A 19682-nucleotide genomic window follows, 5' to 3' on the forward strand; every position below is an offset into this window, starting at 1 on the left:
GTTTGAGCTCTAATTCGGGAATTCGCCAAACAAAACCTCAACTTTGCACGAATTGCCAAAACAAACATGAACTTTTTGGCTGGCCAAAAAAAACACTAAACTTTCATTGACTTTCTAATTAATTAACAATGTTTTCGTTGACTTGACAATTTAGCACGCCGTCAGTTAACTTAACATACGTCGTTTATTGTTGGCGTTAAAGTAAAACGACGTCGTTTCAAATGAGATGAAACGACGTCGTTTTATATGATTTGAAAAATAAAAACAAGTAGCCCCTGGATTCGAACACAGGTTGGGTAAGACATATGACAAGGTGTTTTACCACTGGCTAGTGGCACTTTCAATGTACTTACTAACATATTTAATGTTATTTGGTACTCATTGAATATAAATTTTTTTTCTAAAACTTAAAAATATCTTTGAAATTTCAAAAAATTGAAAAAAGAAATACTTTAATAAAATTAATTTTGAAATTAAAATGAAAAAAAAATTCTTAAAAAAAATAAAAATCTTTAAAATTCAATATCTAGCTTAAAAAATCGAAATTAAAAAAATTATTTTATAAAAAAAAATTAAATTTCGATTTTTAAGCTGGATATTGAATTTTTTAATTTTTATCTTTTAAAAAAAAAAATTATTTTTTCATTTTAATTTCAAAATTAATTTTATAAAAATATTCCTTTTTCAATTTTAAAATTTTAAAGATATTTTAGGTTTTTAGAAAAAAAAATTATATTCAATGAGTACCAAATAAAATTAAATATGTTATTAAGTACATTGAAAGTGCCACTAGCCAGTGGTAAAACACCGTGTCATATGTCCTACCCAACCTGAGTTCGAATCCAGGAGGCTACTTGTTTTTATTTTTCAAAATCATATAAAACGACGTCGTTTCATCTCATTTGATACGACGTCGTTTTTACTTTAACGACAACAATAAACGACGTATGTTAAGTTAACTGACGGCGTGCTAAATTGGCAAGTCAACGAAAACATTGCTAATTAATTAGAAAGTCAATGAAAGTTTAGTGTTTTCTTGGTCAGTCAAAAATTCATGTTTGTTTTGGCAATTCGTGCAAAGTTGAGGTTTTGTTTGGCCGAATTCCCGCTCTAATTCTAACTTGCCATAATAAATATCGCTGGTCGCAACCCTGATTTTTTCTTATTAGAAAACCTGACAAATGTAACTCTGCTGACTTCTAGTTAATTGTATGTTGTCATGTCAATTTCTATTAAAAAAACTTAAAACTCAAAAATCATTATCTTTTTTATTTTTTTGACAAAGTATTCTCCTTTATTATTTATCTGGTGCAGTATTAATCCATATATACCCGATAAGATTTGAACCCATAACATAAAACCCGACATTTCTGCATTAACATTAAATGATATTGTACGTTTGATGTTTCATAAAATAAGCACAACCTCTTATTATATGTTTTAGAAAATTGTTTAAGAAAAAAATGTTTATAAATATACACGTAAAATACTTTACTCAGATGACTATCTAGATTTATCTTCTGTTTTCATTTCATATTCGTTTATTAAACAGATGATATATTAAAAGTGAGGTATTAGTTTTTAGTTTGAACCAATTTTAAAATATATTATACTAAAAGAGATGTCATAACTTTTAGTTGTGTGATATTTTAAAAATAGACCATCTATCAAAATCATTAATTTAAAGACATATCATTTAGTTCTCATCATTATCTGAGAAACAGTTTATCTATTTTACAAAATAATATTCACTAGATGATATCCGCGCTCTGCGCGGTTCAAGATATTTTACGAATAGTTATTTACATTATATTGAGATATAGTAATTTATAATATGTAAATATTTACATTATATCAAGTATTTGTTATAATTTAATAATATAAGAATCTTAACAAAAGGAACAATAGTGATGAATTTTTAGTCTCTAAGATATTTAATATATTTCTCTATTTCTTTCTAAAAATTAATATTCTTATAAGATTTTTATCTATTTTAAAATTAATGATGTTTACTTATTAATGTTATAAATTGATCTATTCATTGTAATTTTTATTTTCTTAAAAATTTAGCATTATTTAAACAATATATTTTACTCCAAAAAGACACAATACAAAAAAATATAGATATTATCTAACGATCAATTAATATATCTGACTATAAATGATTAATTATGTATCCCAAAATGAAAAATGAACATTTATCAAAGTTATTGGAGTATTTCAAATAACTAATATTTAGGTTGTGTTACAAAAAAATAATATTTAGGTTTGAACTTAATATATGTTATCACTATGAAAAATCTATGTAACTTTATAATTAATTTTTATTTTAATGTTATGTACATATAAAACTTTAAATACCATTTTTAAATAAATTTTTCTTCTAAATTATAAAATAATTGCTATTATGTAAACAAAAACTGTATTGTTATAAATAAAAATAAATTAGGTTTCCCATAGACATATATTTTAGTTATAATTACAAAATTTAAAGAGCTATTTTATAATAAAATATGTCTCTATTATAGAGGAATGCTATTTTTACCTCTAAATATAGAGGTAAATATAGAAACTTTATTTTAGAGGAAAAACAAAAATATGTTAGAGTAGATGTTATAAATGTCACTAGATTTTGACCCGCGCTTTGAAAGCGCGGAATATTTTACGATGAAAAATTTCACTAATAATTTAACAAATATTTTGGTAATTTTTAAAGAGTGTGTATTTAAAATATTTTTGCATTTAAATCAGTGTTTTTAAATTCAACCCGATTGTAATTATACCGGTTAATCCGGAGATCTGACAATTCAATTTAGGTTTTTAAAATATACATATTAAAAAAAATCACTAAAACCCGAGACTAACCGATTGAACTGATGGATGACCATATGTATCTAATTGATTTAAATGTAATAGTTTCATAATTTGTAATCTTATAATCCAAATTTTAAAGTTTATTATTTTGTATTTATGAAATTATAACGTTTCTACAAAATTTTAAAGAGAAAATGATATATATATAAAATAACTAAAATTAATTATTGTATTGTTTGGAAACATTGATAGTAGTATAAAAATATATTGTTTGGAAACATTGATAGTAGTATAAAGAAATAAGTATATTGTTTGGAAACATGGATAGTAGTATAAGAAAGGAACATTAGTGATTTAATGTAGGTTTAACTATAAAGTATAAAGGTGTATTTAATTTAAAATTTACAAAATAAATGTTAGGTCCAACAGAATGTTTCTGTTTTAATAAGATAGATATAATTTGGTAACTTTCTGGATTCACAGAAACCAACTCCGATAACATCTGCGATAATAATATTTAACAAAAGTAATATTAGTATTTTACTCTCTTGGAACTTGAGATATAGAAAGGATCACTTACCATCCAAAAAATCAGGATCGAGGTTCCATCTAGAATTGAGCGATAGGTCACAGGTTGGAGTCCAGAGAATTGATTCGGGAGGTCTTCACAGTTTCGAATCCAGGTGGTAGGAGAAAACCAATCTTGTAAGGGTGGTTGGTTGTCCGGTAAGAACCGTAGAAAAGTGTCAAGGAGAAGTTAAAATGAATCTTGGAACATTCTTGCTGAAGAATGGTTCTAACTGGTGAACCAGTTCCTTTTTAACTGACGTATGGATCTTATCTCACTGAAAAAAAAAATATTCGGTCAGAAAAAAATATTCAAAACGAAAAAGAATTTGTATGTAACAACATGATGGAAACGACAGACTTATCTTTGCATCCGTGAAAACCATTTCTAGGGTTTCTGACCAGCCGTCGAATATTGATTCCAGAGTCTAATCACTTTCACCCTTATATTCCACGTAGATTTCTTTGGCTTTAAATCCGAAATAAAATTTATGGCATTCATTTTCGATTATGCTTTTGAAATACGTTTAGTTTGTGATGGCTGTGTAAGAAGTGTGTAGGAATATATATATATATATATATATATATATATATATATATATCAATCAAGGATATAGGGTCTAGGGAGAGACGATTTAATATCATGGTAATCAAATAACACCTATAATGAGTAATTGATCGTCCAAAATATGTATACTTTGGAAAGAACGCAGTTTATGAGATTTGACCGTCTGATTTTAAATCGATGGTTACTAATCATATATTTATACGATCAATCTTTGACTAAACAACGAATATATTCATCAAAAATTGGAAAGAAATACTTTGACTTTCCATAAGAAATATAACCACAAACCTAATGGATACGTAGGTGTACTATTAAGGTAATATTGCAATCGCGTTAAATCAGATTTTTCGAAAATAAATTAACATTTATGAAGATCTTTCAATTACAAAGATATCGGGTCATTAAGTATATGGATTGCATTATAGTCTCAAAGAGATTGATGAGAAAATAAAAGACACAGTTGACTTAACAGAAGTAAAGAATAATTTTCTTACTGAGTATTTAATAATTTTCGGCGATATGCAAGCGATGGTTTCGTAGTATGGACTACCTTAATTCAAATATATTTTATTTACAAAACATTGATCAGTTTAATTATTAAATATATACACATTTTCATTACACGCAAAAAGTGTATGTTTTATAGGTTCGCATAGATTATATCTTTCTAGCTGCTGCAAAACAATGATCAGTATTAAACATATACAAATACATATACAAATTTATTAATAGTCACATTGTTGTTTTATTTTTATACTGTAATGAACAATATTTTGGTACAGTCACTAATAATTGACGTCCATATAAAACTTTTATACATATGTACTATATTACAAACATTCATTACAATGATTAAACATACCATACCACCGCAGGTATTGCAATAACATACCATATATATAAAAAATATATTCAAAAATAAAAATCTAAGATTTACGAAGCAACATGAAAAATAAAATATTGGACTTTGGATATCATGGCCAACATCATGATATCAACATATAGTACTATCAAAAGTAAAATACAGAAGGAGATGCTTTTAGTTATTGCAATATGTGTATTTTAGGAAACCTTCACAGACTGATTATATATGTCTGTGAACTTGCTGTTCTTTAGGTGAATAATATATGTAAAAAGATATAATATATGTAGATTGCAATGGCATGAAAGATAAATAGTCTAGGGAAGAGAGGGCTTTTGTAAAAATGTGCTGAGGTGAAATATGGTGAAGACACATAAGCAATGGTATAGTGGTTAATAACACTTCAACTAAAAGTTTATTTTAAAAATGGTCTTCTCAAATAATAGAAAGGGGATGTGGATTAGTAATCACGCATCAATATCATTATGCAAAAAAGGCAACAAAATAATACGCTTTTCTATAATTGGAATGAATGAATCAAATTTTAACATAATTAAAAAAACATAATACATTGATCCTGAATTTATGTGTATTCTGTAATTGATAAAGTTTCAATAAATTATGATAACCAAAAGTACTTTGAACATGGAAGACTGGTCCGATTTAATCGTAGAGTAATCAATATTTAGAATCGTTTAAATAATCAATAATGGCATTTTTTGGAACAGGATTATGGTTGTATCATAAAAATAAAAAAATTTAAAAATTACGATAAACATAAAATATAAAAATAAATATATAAATATATGTTTCACGAAACGATGGATAAAATATAAATAAAGTATAAAATATGACAACTACCACTATTATAAGTATGAGCATTATATTAACAATATATATATAAATATATATGTTCTTGGAACAAAAATATATATATGTTCTTTTGTTGCAACAAAAAAAAATATTTTTATGTTAGTATGAGCATTATAACTTCAGTTGAGAAAGAATGCATCACCAAAATATCACCAAAATATAAAAAAGTATACATAATATTATTGTCTGTATAAACATAAACTATAAAACAGGCGTATAAAAATGCCATTTTAATCACCAAAAATGGCATGAGAAGTAAACGTAAAGCACATCACGTAATGCAATACACGTATTAACCACCGCATGATCATAAATAATATAACATAAAGCAATACACGTATTAATAACATTAATAACATTTATTCCCTATTCAATATAACATATGTCCATTAGAATGGCATGAGAAGTAAATACTCTAGGTAAGAATGGGCTTTTGAAAAAATGGTATGAGGTTAAATGTGGAGATGCCCACATAGAAAATGACACATATGTAATAAACACATGAGCAAAAGGTTAATTTGATTAGTGGTCTCCTCAAATAATAGTAAAGGGGTTTCCTCTTAACCACTAAACTCTATTTAAATGTCATTAACCATTACGTAAAAACTCACCAAATATGTTACTGAGAACGATTTTCCATATTTTTAAATAATAAAACAAATATAAACATATTTAAAATGTAGTTAATGTTAAAAATAATTTCTGCTAATATTTATATCTATAAAATTGAAATAAACATCTACGCAATTGAGCGGATCAAAATCTAGTATAACGTTAAAAAGCAGTATCATTTGATATTTTTCTCCATTTTGTTAATGGAGGATTTGCTAACAAATATATTGAGAGCTATATAATCAAAAATATAACAATGTAATTAGTAGTATAACAGAGATTAAATAAACCATTGCGTTAAGCGAAAAAAATGGTTGGCAAGAGAGAACTTTGTTGGTTTCATACACAAACACAACATAATAAATTAGGGAAATTTTGCTAAAAAACCAAGGAAAACAGAGAAACTAATCATTTGCCAAAAAAATCGAAACATGGAAGGAAAGTGTGTAAATGGTGGGGTTGATAAGTCGATAATGCCCTTTCGATCAGATCATCTAGTAGAGTAATAGGTCATAGGGCAAGTACATATAACAATCTTATAATATCTAGAGAAGTACAATAAGATCTATACTAGATTTGTAAGATATACCTCGTTAAACGCAGACAAACAATTAACTCCCGCAGGTGTAAGCTTCTCAAGTGACGACCTGACACATTCGGCGTCCTGAAGAAAGAGAAGGGATCAAGTTGTAGATTTACCTCGATAACACACAAAGCTTGGGAAATGCAAAACTTGTACTGTTCGGAAATCTTTGGTCAATGTTTCGAAGGAGAAGGGTTAATGCGTCTGTTTTTGACGAGGAAAGTGGAAGAAAAACGTGATTGAAGAATGGCAGCCTTGGACCAAAAACATTGGAAACAACTCAACTGTATAGGGAAAAGAGAAGTCATATGAAGGGAATGGGACCAATGGTGAATGTGGAGATTTTAAATCCAAGAGTTGACTTAGCTTTTCTATTGTGATATAGATGCATATATTTATTTAAGCAAGAATGTGTTTTGGGTATGGTCTTTGGTTACGGAAAAGTTTAACATGGTTAAGATTATTTTTGGTTTGCTGATCTTTCTTGTAACCGAGTAATTATATACAAAACCGGGTATAAAAAATATTAGCATTGTTTGTTTTTCTGTTGGCTTGTTAAACTTGAGTGTAACCAATGATGTAATAAATTATCGTGTAATGAATTTTTTTTTATTTTTGAGTTATTGCCTATACCATTTAACTTTTTCAAGATAAGCATCTCCAAGCTTTTGCAAATGTCATTAAACTCAAACTGCAGTATAACCCGTTTGGTCAGAAAATACGAAACTTGTTATAGCAATGAAACGTTCTTGTAACCGATGAGAGATGGCTTTTACAAAACCAGCTATAAGAACGTTTAACCGGTTATAAGAAAGTTTAGATGTATATAGTTATTTAAGCAAGAATGTCTTCTGGGTATATTCCTCGGTTACAGAAAAGTTTAGTCTGGTTAAGATTATTTTTGGTTGAATAATCTTTCTTGTAGCCAGGGATTATTTTTACAAGACCGGTTAAAAAAATTTTTAGCATTGTTCACTTTCCTGTTGGTATGTTAAACTTTCTTGTAACCAATGATGTAATAAATTATCATGTAATGAGATTGTTTTATCGTCAAGTTATTATCTATACCATTTAGCTTTTGTAAGATAAGCATTTCTAAGCTTTTGCAAATGTGATTAAACTCAAACAGCCGTATATCGCCCTCGTTTGGTTAGAAAATATGGAAACTTGTTACAGCAATGAAATGTTCTTGTGACCGATGAGGGATGGGTTTACCGGTTATAAGAAAGTTTAGCATGATTTTCTTTCTCTTTTGGCTTGTTAAACTTTCTTGTAACCAATTATGTAATATATTATCACGTAATAAAATTGATTTATTGTATAAGTTGTTGCTTATACCATTTAACTTTCGTAAAATAAGCAGCCCTAGACTTTTACAAGTGTGATTAAACTCAAACATTAGTCACATAAAGCTAAACTTTTTTCCCGAATTGAGTCAAGAGACAAAACTGCAAAAAGCCCCAATCAGAAACAAGAACTCACAGATCTCATAAAGAAATTCAAATTACACAGATACATTAGAAAGATAAAGATAAAGAACCCCAGAGAACTTACTAAGTGTTAAGGCTCATTCTTGTAGATATTAACTACCCCAATTGCACCGAGGTTTACAGTTTTACCCAGAACCTTTCTCTTGAGGTAATAGTTCACAAGTTCCTCGTCAGTCGGATGAAATCGAAACCAGGAGCGAGCGAAGTCTCTGCCACAGAAGTTGTTGGCGCAGAAACAGAAAGCGGCGAGGACTCAACAGCCGTAGATTCACAACCCACTAAAGTGAAAACTGTACTTGTTTTCGGGGTTTCTCCGTTCTCAAAACTTCAGTAGATGAATATCCAAAAGAAAATTGTTTCCGACTAGAATAGAAGAGAGAGATGATTTTTGAGATGCGATAGCAAGAAAGATTATAATTTCAAGTTTGAAAACTTTGGTTGAAAATCTAGATTTCTCTAATTTTTTAGCTGACACAAAGATATGGATAAAAAAAAAGATCTTTGTGAATCTCTCTGTAAGATTTTGCCTAATATTCTACTTGTTTCTATTGTTTATTATGTAGGGGCATCAGAGTCATATTCGAATTTGTACAGTAAGCGAATAGTAGTTTTTGGTATATTGCTCAATAGCAGATAATGTGTTGGTAGGAGGCCTAATTTCCCAATAAATTATCCAATTCTATGTTTATTTATTTTGATGGGGGAAACATGATAAGTATATGTCGTCGGTATCTTATCATCGCTGAAGTAATCCACATATGATAAGTACTGTGCTAATATACTGGTTAGTTTCATTCATGTAACCGACCGTTCACTTTTTCAACGTAACCGAGTTAGGCTAATCAGTAGAGGTTAACGGCCCAAATATGTCAAAAGACTCAAAACCCAAGGACCTATACAAAGCCCATAGAGAATTATAAGAGAAAAAAAGAAAGAAAAAAATAAAAAAAAAGCGGTGAGACACACTCATTTTGTGCGTAGGGCTTTTGACTCTCTCTCTCTCTCTCACTATAGCTCCTTACTTGTGGCCACTCTACATATAGTCCACACTTTCCTCTCACGGAGAGAAGACATAGTTTCTTCAATCGGCGCCAGATCCTCCGGTTAGTCCCTGCTCTCACCTTTTGAAAACTCACATTGTGTCTACTCAGTCTCTGAGATTCTGATGGGTTTATGTGTGTGTATAGAGAGTGGCAGATATGATGGAATCGGGGGCTGGTCTCTTGGCGATGGAAGAGAGGATCCTACCGGGAAGCTTCTTCCAGTTTCCTCTTCCTGGATTCAGTGCTTCTCCCAATCGGTTATCTCCTTGTCCTCCTCCCCCTCCTCCCACTGGTCGTGAGAGGTAGTGGTTCCACTCTTTCTTTCTAAATTAGATTTGATCGTTAATGGATCAGGAACCACTCAAATTGGTACTTAATCATTCATCACATTTGTTTGAATCCTGCTCTTTCAATCAGGTACTTGGCTGAATTGCTGCAAGAGAGGCAAAAGTTGGGTCCTTTCTCACAACTTATGCCACATTGCTGCAGACTACTTAATCAAGGTCTGCTCTTGTTTGTCTCTTATCACTGCCTCAAGTTAAATCTTTACTTACATTGGTTGTGTTTGTACAGAAATTCGGAGGGTCTCAAGTTTATCCGACCTTGATAGATATGAGCCTGACAGTCCATTTAGATCGCCTGCTCTTCTGCCCCCGACTAATGGAAAGCTTGATTTTGATGGATGGTCAATGATGCAAGCAGAGGTAAGCCAGATATCATCAGACCAGACTCTCTTTCGAAATAATGAATGTGTTTGTGTTTGTTGATAATGGCGAGTCCTTGCTTGCTTTCTTCAGGAGAATTTTCATCACCAGAGAGCTTCCCCATTTCGTGCTCCAGTAGGCTGGGGACTCCATTCTCCTCCACCCATTGTGAAAAGAGTGATTAGGCTTGATGTGCCTGTCGATCAATTTCCAACCGTAACTTCTTTAAACATTTCAAAACCAGATATAGGATTATTCTATATGGTTTGTTTACCTTGGACTTAACTCGACTGAACCTGGCCTGGCAGTTCAATTTCGTTGGGCGGATTCTCGGCCCGCGTGGGAACTCTCTAAAAAGAGTCGAGCTGGCAACACAGTGTAGGGTGTTTATTAGAGGACGAGGATCCGTCAAGGATACTCTCAAGGTATGGTTCCTTGTTTATTGTTTCTCTCAAATATAACGAATGCTTACTTGCCTATTTTATCATTTAAGTCTTTATGCTTCCCTGCAGGAGGAGAAACTCAAAGGTAAGCCAGGTTACGAGCATCTCAGTGAGCCACTACATTTACTGATCGAAGCCGAGCTTCCCGAGGACATAATCAACTCTCGATTGGAGCATGCAGTTCATTTCCTTGAGTCGCTCCTAAAGCCAATGGTACCTTCTTCTTGACAAACATCCAAACATCTCTATTCTATCTGATTTTCTACTCAAAACCTTTATTTTGTTCACATGGTTACGTTTTTCTCTCTCTCTCTCTCTCTCTCTGCAGGACGAATCAGTGGACCACTACAAGAGGGAACAGCTGAAGGAGTTAGCTGCTCTGAATGGTACGCTAAGGGAAGAGAGTCCAAGTCCGAGCTTGAGCCCTTGTCTGAGTCCGAGCATGTCCCCTTTCAACACCAAGCGTGCCAAGACTGGACAATAAAGATTTTTACACGAGAGATGATTTCCTTTTTTTTCTGTGATTCGGACAGAGAAACCATGGCATGGTCGTGTGGACTTGGGGCAAATGCTCTCTCTCTCTCTCTCTATGCATCATTGCCTATCTATCTGCGGGGTGATAACGTTCTAACGTTTTTGATGAGACACTTCAATTAATTTGTTTTGGTCATTAAGTTTATTCTTTACTAGTGGTTTTCCGGCGCTACGCGCCGGGTTCGTATATTTTATTCTTAAATAAATTTACAGTTTATTTTATGATCTTAAGAAAATTTGTTCAAAAATATGAAGATGATTTTTTTTTGAAAGAAAATGATATTTTTTCCGATCCATCTATTTGATAGTAATTATCGACTGTAGTGTATAATTTTGTTTTGAAGTTACTTATTTTCATTTTTCATATGTGTTATGTTTTTTTTGGTGACTTGTGTTTGTGTATTTTGTTTTTATGTGTAAAAAAATATTTTGTTACTCTTTCTGCTTCTAAATAAGTGTCTGACTCTTACGTTATTTTTGTATTATTTGGTACAAATTTGAAAAACTGACATTTTATATTTTGGACCACTTAATTCTTAATTTTCATTTATAGCTGTGTGAGGCGTGAAAAGTTTGAGATTGGCAAGGTTATGGGAGTTTTAAGAGGGGATATGTGAGTATTGTAACTGTGTGGTTGGATATGCGGTGGAAGAGTTTGAAGATAATTGTATAATTAGAAGTAGTATCAAATGAAAAGAACAGTAGCTGTAGCACCGATATCCTTTTCTCAGTCTTTCTAAATGACACCATTTGTCTTTATTTTCCTTTATGTAGTAAGTAGGCGGAGGTTTGTTTGCCCATATTGGTTACGAATTGGGCTGCCGATGGATGATTGATTATATTGCCATTGTAGTTGCTTAGGATTGTTTGCTAAGGCTGTATTAATGTCATAATAAGTTGACTGTTGTACTTCTTAGGATTAATTAGTATGTGGACCTCCTGATTATTTTTGAGGTTTGAATACTTTTCTTTTCCAAGTAATGCTATTTAAGTTTTAGAGAAATAGTTCTACAATTTTGTGCTTTTAAAAACAATCTTACGTTTATACTTCCTCTATTTCATAAAGTTACATGTTATAGATTATTTCAAAAAGATTTATTTTTTTACATTTACTATACATGTTTTATTAACTAATTGCAAACTTCAAGAAACTTAATTGCACTTATTGATTTTTTATTTATAGGCAAAATATAATTACAAATATATAAATAAATAAATGAAATTTAATAAATTTTATTAATATGTGTGAAAAATCTAAAATATATAACATTTTGAACGAAGAGAGTAAAATATAGTAAAAGGTAACTATAAGTATACTATTTGCATAATCGATATAAAAATATAAAAAGTATATTTTACTTTAAAATAGAGAAAATTAATACAAAGCCTATTTTTATATCATTTGATAATTTAATTTTCATGATGCTTTTAACTTTATTTTTATATACATACACATTAATTTTCTATGTGCACTAAGAGAAAATCTCAAACTCAAATTTATGGATTATGTTACTTATATGATATTTGAAAGATAGAATGGCTAAAATATGCGTTGAGTTTTTATATGTATATATTGTTGTTATTTAACTGTCATTTATTTGTTACATAGAACGTTTTAGTTTTTCACTTTTTTCTTAAACTGTTCAATAACAAAACAATGTGAATTTTAAAGTATGTTAGCTGAAATGCACATTAATTTTCTATCTGCACTAAGAGAAAATTTCAAACTCAAATTTATGGATTACGTTACTTATGTGATATTTGAAAGATGGAATGACTAAACATGTGTAGAATTTTTATTTTTATATCAGAGAAAACCTTTTTATATATGAGATATTACTTTTAAGCTTAAGTAACTTTCAAATGAAACCTTTCAAATGAAGCCTTTTTATTTTATTAATATAGCTTAAGAAACTTTCAAACCAAACCTTTTTATATATGAGATAATACTTTTTAAGTTTTTATCAATTTTATTTTTACATTTATGATTTAGAAATTTAAATGTTTAAGATATTTGTATCAGTTAAAACTTCTCTTTCTGAAAGAATTAACTTTTTATTCTTAAACTATCTTTTAAAAAAATAACTTAGAAAACTAAATAAATGAATACACCATTTTCTGTTTTTTTTAAAAGACCTTTTTAACATCATTGTGCTGTTCTTTCCAAAATTCTCAATTTAGTTGGTGTAATACGATGCAAAAATCTACATAGTGTCCATTATATGAAAAAAATGCTGAGATCAGTGCCGACAAAAAAAAATGCTGAGATCAGTAAAGTTATGCAATTTTCCAAAGTATAAATTTTTTTATGAAACATTCAATTGATATTAGTTGTTTTTGTTTTGGATCCTGTGTTGTTAGACCCAAACCAAATAGTCAATTGATGTAGACGACAAAAACTATTTGCTAAAACTGGTTCATGATCAGAAACACATTAGAAATGAAAAATTAGACCCAAACCAAATAGCCAATTTCTTAAGCAAATCACCCTCCAAAACTTGATATATCATACAAACCACACCATGACTATGCAACTTACTAAACACAAAGACCTGACTCTTCTTCATAAATAAGCCTATCTTCTTTACCGCATAAGTAAAGTTTGTAAAAAGATACCTAAGAGCACTTTCATCTTGCTAGGTTATCTAGAATCATATGGGGAACAAAAAGAATGTAAAATATAGCGAACCATTACCTCTGTACTTGTGTAGGCTCTTTCAGATTAGTGCCATGTGAAAAGTGAAAAATTTATTAGCTTCTGATCAAAAACGTTCGGTTTCTTATGCGTAAGGCTCTTAACCATCAGTTAGAATCAGTTTTTCTAGAAATATGTCGCCGTGTGTTCCCTTCTGAACCATTCCTTCAACTTGTTTCACCAATAGAATCAAGGGAACCTTGAAGACCAACATTCCTAGTCATGTTAACATCTAAGCCCATTTCCTGCAGAACAATTCGAAGATCCATAACTATCACAACTTTCTAAATAAATTTGACATTTTTGACGTCTTGGACAGTAAAGAAAGACATATATCAAAGGAAATTAAGATGTGCTCATGTATTTGTGGTTGGTGACCTTTGTTCTTCGTCGCGAAGAAGTTGGTGAGGCTATAGAGGTGGAGCTCAGCTTGAGAAAAGCTTCACAATGACGTACACGATTAGGTGCAATAAATCCTTGCATAACAAAAGGCACGTGGATGTTTTAATTGATAGCATTATAAGTATAAGCACTGGACAATTTGAGGGGATTTCAAAGCACAGTCTGTACCTTCTCGTCGATCAGGAGAAGCTCAAGAGTAATTAGCATCCCATCTTCTGCTGGATTCCAAGCTTCCTAAAAATGATACAGCTTGAAAATCAACCTGGCCTCAGCCACCCTGGAAACAACATCTTTGAAGAACACGATCAGTGTTAGCAAAAGAAAAAACGCACGATCGGAGAGACAACAACAGTAGATTTACATGTTTTTGAGACATTTTTGCGAATGAATTTGTTTTGATGGAACGGCAATATGGTGGTCTGTTACTCATATCAAAATTTTATATGGAGGTGAAGGAGTCTCTGAGAAGTAGCTCGTTAAAATTAGGGATTTGAAAACCTATGGTGGGAAGTTGTAGAGGTGGAGAGATGGCTGGAGGAAGTTATTAGGGACTCTAAATGTCATTTTTCAATGACGATTAGAAGTGTTACGGAAACGTTCCCACACGACACGCCACATCGGCGCTGCAAAATAAGAGAGTGAGGAAGACGACGTCTTTGTAAGGTGTGATGGACCGTAGGTGGGCTGTAAAGATAATTACATAGTGTGAACTACAGTTTTTAACTTAACGATGCTTTTAATTTTAATGGGCTAATTTGATGGTTTGTTTTTGACGTCGAAAGTTTGTTATTGAGAGGCTGACGTGTCTAAAAACGCCCCATGCTTACTGATGACGTGGCGCAAGGAGGTGCCAGAGAAGTCTATTTTATATATATAGATATTTTTGAAAGTTTTGTTGGCTAGCAGTGATTACCATTGACTGGGTAATAATAATCTTAATAATGGCGTTTATGAAATGTAATCTCGTTCTGATTCATGTAACTTCTTATCTCTTTAAAGTTTGAATCCCAACATTAATTTCCCATGAATCATTCCACTGCTACATCATTTCAAAGATAACAAAACATAAGATCACTTGAAAGTAAAAACTTTAACCAAAGACAAGCTCTGATCCTTCTTAATACCTATAATTTATCTTACATGGTAAAAACAAGCCAACACAAACAAATATGGTAGACAGCTTGAAACTTTTTAATCTCGAAGGCCAAGCTCAACCTCTAGTTCATCATCTTCCTCAAAAAGCTTTAGCAGTCGGGCATACTGCTCGTCTCTTTTCTTCTTCTGCCATAGCTTGTATAGAAAGAAGGAGAACATAGCTACAGCCACGAATCCGACCAGTATTAGGAATACTTTTGTGCCTGTTCTGCTGGAAGAAGCGTGTGACTCTGCCTTGACTCCTGTGTTTGTATTCTTGGAATCGCCTGATAGACCTGGAAATAAACATCATATCAAAAATAACTTAACAGATCCCATCTTAGTTCTGCATGTAAGGAAAAAAAAATCAAGGTTTGTGCTTTCAAGAGTAGTCGTAACTACTCTTTAGCCTATCCTCAACTAAACAGAATTTGCTTTACTTATTTTCTTAAGGTTCATGGTGGCCATTTATAGCAATAACTTATGCAAAACTGTAAATGTCCAAGAACTATAAACAGCAAAAAATTATCGCATTACTCATATGCAGCATCACCATGAAACTACTGATTAATTATACAGAAACCATGATGGTAGTTGCAAGATTTTTGTTTTTAAAGTAAATCCCTCCCAGAAAAGAAAAATAAGGATTTTTAAGACAAAAGCTATTCAAATCATTAGAACTACTGAACTCATGTTTCTGTCTTCACTAACATATTAATAGAAGATTTTAGCATATGTGTGACGAAGAAGGGTCTTATTATTAGTTGCTCAAGATCTACTAACACACACAGTCTTTCTATCTACTACATGTTTCAATCCTAATCGCCAAAAATAACAACCTCGTGAATAGAGATCAAACATACGAAATCTGGAAATAGCCAGGTTCAGCTGAATAAGACATAAATCTCGCGGATTCAAAACCTAAGAAACTCCCAAACGAACATTAATCCGATGATTATGTGGTTTACTGACAAAAGGAAAATGGGGGAATCTAAGGCCTTGCAAAATAGAATCAGACAGATCTGGAGAAAGACGAACCTAAGACGAAGTGCAGAGAAATCGAAGCTAAGAATGCCAGACGCCGCCATGAGCTCTCCTCCGCCTCTCTATACATGTAACCCATTTTCCTAGGCCTCTCTATCGATAAGAGTTTGCTTATACGCAAGGAGGTATCGATCTTTCGCTTTGGTGGTAAGATCAACTTTTTGACGTTTCAGAAAATAGGAAAAAGAAAAGGAAAAGGAATAATTAAGACCCCCAGATCTCTTTATTTCGATAATTTATTGTCTTGTACTACTTAACAACCTTGGTTTAGTTTCAGACCCACTCGAAACAATAATTAAACATGTATTTCATGTATCGCCTACATCCTTATAATTGCTTTACTTTTTCTTCAAGTTTTTGATTTATTCTACCACTCCTTTATGTATTTTGTAATTTTTACATTAAGATATGTACAAGTTTATGATAACGCCGACCGAATCAAAGACAGTCGACCAAACAAGTAGCCAAAACGGCCAAGACCCACGCCTGCCATTGACTCATAACAAGACCCTTCACCTTTCTCAACCATTGTAAGAACTTCGAAAAAATAAAACTGGTATGGTAAATGAATTGTCTCAGCAAAAAGAGAACCATTAACAAACACAAGAATAAAAGATAAAAAGTATACTTAGACCGCAGCCTTGTCTTTAAAACTCGATTAGAAAAACAGACTAAGCGACCCATAGGATCATCAAAACACAAGTCACCGAAGCAAAACTCATATGAGAGAGCGTATCAAACCAAAACCAATAATCTTTTTCACTTGAAGCACTTGGCGTCCAAGAGAGCTTCACCTTCAAACGGCTCTGCGTCCTCGATCATCTGGCTAACACGCTCCTTCTGGGCTTCATCGGAGATGTCGACCTTAGTCCACTCGTACAGCTCCATGTCGTACACCTCATCCATAACGAACTTGGGGATCTCTGGTCCACGGAACAGCCACAAACCCTTCACCTTGAACGGACCTTCTGCCCCGCAAATCAGCATCTTTCCAAAGGCGTACTTGCGTGCCAAATCCATTCTCTGCAGGAATCCACCAACCTTGTTGAGGGTGACGAATGACACTGTGTTCTCGTCATTGTACTTGTAGTCGCAGAACCACAGTGAGTATCCCTCTGGGTCATACATGTCCCAGAATCCTGCATAATATGAATCATGCTGATGAGCTCATCATGATAACTGATTTCACAAGCTAAACAATACATTCAAGAAAACTATAAAGAGAAATATCACCGCATACCTTTAATAGCAACCTCACGGAAGTTGGACTTGGTGTTTGAGTACAGCCTCTTCCACTCATCGAGAACCATTGGGCTTGGTGGTAGCAAGTCAAGCGGGTTCTTAGCTTTGGGCTTTGGTGCCTCTTCCTCTTCAACAGGCTTAGGTGCCTCTGCCACAGGGGCAGCCTTTTTCTTAGGCTCCTCCTTGGCCTTTGCAGGCTGGGCAGCAGCTTTCTTGGAAGTAACAGGAGGGACAGCTTCAGTCTGTTTGACATCACCCACCACCTTCTTGAAGTTTGGCTGGTTAATCAAGGTCCAGAAGTATCTCTCAACATGGGGGAATGCAGAGGTGAAGCTCTTGGTCATGATAGTGGTAAATCCCAGGCTCAAGTTGCAGACAGTGATGATATCGGCAAGGGTGATAGAGTGTCCAACAAGGTAAGTGTTGGAAGTGAGATGGGTGTTCAGAGCATCAAGTGCTCTTTTCAACGCAGAGATAGCAGCTTCCTCACCCTTCATTCATAAAACAACCAGGAATGAGCAATAGAACAGGTATAGTAAAGAGTGTGTCTAGATAATGTTCAAAGAGCGTGTTTGAAACCACCCAATGAAAGTTAGAAAAGCTTACCGGAACACTGTATGGCATGTAGCCAATTCTTGCACCGAACCACTTGAAGATGCTTCCGAAAATCTCAAGTGAGGAGAAATCGATCCATTGCTCAATTTGTGCCTGCAGAGTAGAAGAATGAAGATAAACAACTTGAACACGAACAAACAGAAGAACAGGCGCAAACAGATAAGAGAAGAGCAGCTCTGGGAGGAAGCCGGAACTTACATATTCGATCAGGGAAGATCCGTTCAAGGAGTTCTCACCGTTCAATCGGCTCACTACAATAGGATACATTAAAACATCCATTATAGACAATTGCTAACGAGCAATTAAACCACACAATAAATGAAAACTTAATTTACCATAACGGGCAATGGCGTTGCTCTCAAAGATGGGACCCTCGGGAGTCTCAAGCACCGGAACCTAGAAAGATAGATAGGAAAATAGTCTCAATAACAAGTCACAAGATATTCGAGCAACAAAGCTATCAAAAGCTGCTAACAATACCTTTCCAATAGGGTTCATCTTGAGGAACTCGGGGGTCTTGTTAGAGACACCCATCTCAAAGTCGGGGACATTGATCTGCACACCAGTGTACTCTGCGGCAATGAGTGCCTTCTCAGCACCTTTGTTTCCCTTGTACGTGTGCAATACCTACAGTCATTAGAAAACAAAACTGATCATTAGCCAAACTCATCAATTTTTTTCTGAGATACATTCAGCCATATTTTATTCGTGAAGACATTTGCTACACCAAAACTTAACACTAGTTATCAGCAGCTGTAAATATAATCTCGATCAAAGTGAGTGTACAAAACAATCATTCAAAAAACTAAATCAATCAAAAGCAAAGGATAATCAAATGATCTAACGGTTCACGATTGCTTCTTCACGATCAATACAGGATGCGATCATACAGAATACAATACAATCATTCAAAAACCTAGTTCCATCAAAAGATGAATATAACTACGGTTTACGATTGGTTCTTCACTATCATATGCTCATTTATCGTTACAGGATGCGATCGTACAAAGTATTCTGGGAAATGAAGAGTAATATATAAACGAAATCATAGAGAGCTCACCAAAGCCATTGCTCAGACGGATACGACTTCGGCTTCTGGTATTGAATCTGGTACAGAGGAAAACATCAAGCTGTGAGCTCAGTTATCATAGAGAAGAAGATAAGCTAACTGGAAGAAAAGTGATTGTTGGATCGATGGAGCTTACCAGCGAATATTCCCGTGAGAGCAAAGCGAGAGAGAGAGAGAAAATGAGGCGGAGAGAAAGCTATAAATGAGTGTTCAAGGGATAGGCGAATTAGGGTTTTAAATGGTTTGGTTTACGGAGAGTCTTCAATTTTCCCTGGTTTGATTCGGTTTGATTTAAATTTCGTTTTAACTTATAAAGCCCAAGATAAATCAAGGCCTGCAAATAATAATGTAGTCGGTAGTCCAAGGGTATTTTAGACCACACAATATT

At 32.9% G+C, this 19682-nt stretch overlaps 3 protein-coding genes and 1 long non-coding RNA gene across 5 annotated transcripts; 1 reads left to right on the top strand and 3 right to left on the bottom strand.

Moving 5' to 3' along the window:
- Positions 1–9312: 9312 nt before the first annotated feature.
- Positions 9313–11315, top strand: LOC130508742 (KH domain-containing protein At1g09660/At1g09670-like). The gene is made up of 8 exons (XM_057004398.1): positions 9313–9472; positions 9557–9714; positions 9830–9915; positions 9986–10116; positions 10210–10332; positions 10425–10541; positions 10629–10772; positions 10888–11315. Exons 2-8 carry the CDS (start codon positions 9569–9571, stop codon positions 11041–11043), a joined length of 903 nt encoding a protein of 300 aa, XP_056860378.1. The 5' UTR covers positions 9313–9472; positions 9557–9568; the 3' UTR covers positions 11044–11315.
- A 2317-nt stretch (positions 11316–13632) lies between these two features.
- LOC130508751 (uncharacterized) lies at positions 13633–14873 on the bottom strand. 2 transcript variants are annotated; one of them, XR_008942923.1, is made up of 4 exons: positions 14552–14873; positions 14359–14480; positions 14167–14264; positions 13633–14033 (listed from the first exon to the last, which is right to left on the bottom strand). It is a non-coding gene; the product is annotated as an uncharacterized LOC130508751 (long non-coding RNA). The 2 variants fall into 2 exon arrangements; XR_008942925.1 differs by having other exon boundaries at positions 14359–14467; positions 14552–14871.
- A 373-nt stretch (positions 14874–15246) lies between these two features.
- LOC130508747 (uncharacterized) lies at positions 15247–16634 on the bottom strand. The gene is made up of 2 exons (XM_057004408.1): positions 16363–16634; positions 15247–15620 (listed from the first exon to the last, which is right to left on the bottom strand). Exons 1-2 carry the CDS (start codon positions 16445–16447, stop codon positions 15382–15384), a joined length of 324 nt encoding a protein of 107 aa, XP_056860388.1. The 5' UTR covers positions 16448–16634; the 3' UTR covers positions 15247–15381.
- A 269-nt stretch (positions 16635–16903) lies between these two features.
- Positions 16904–19533, bottom strand: LOC108854240 (probable elongation factor 1-gamma 1). The gene is made up of 8 exons (XM_018627765.2): positions 19431–19533; positions 19286–19332; positions 18706–18852; positions 18561–18621; positions 18424–18476; positions 18217–18318; positions 17609–18101; positions 16904–17507 (listed from the first exon to the last, which is right to left on the bottom strand). Exons 2-8 carry the CDS (start codon positions 19292–19294, stop codon positions 17128–17130), a joined length of 1245 nt encoding a protein of 414 aa, XP_018483267.1. The 5' UTR covers positions 19295–19332; positions 19431–19533; the 3' UTR covers positions 16904–17127.
- Between the last annotated feature and the right edge of the window lie 149 nt (positions 19534–19682).

The sequence above is a fragment of the Raphanus sativus genome, chromosome 1, assembly GCF_000801105.2.
Source record: "Raphanus sativus cultivar WK10039 chromosome 1, ASM80110v3, whole genome shotgun sequence".
Lineage (NCBI taxonomy): Eukaryota > Viridiplantae > Streptophyta > Magnoliopsida > Brassicales > Brassicaceae > Raphanus > Raphanus sativus.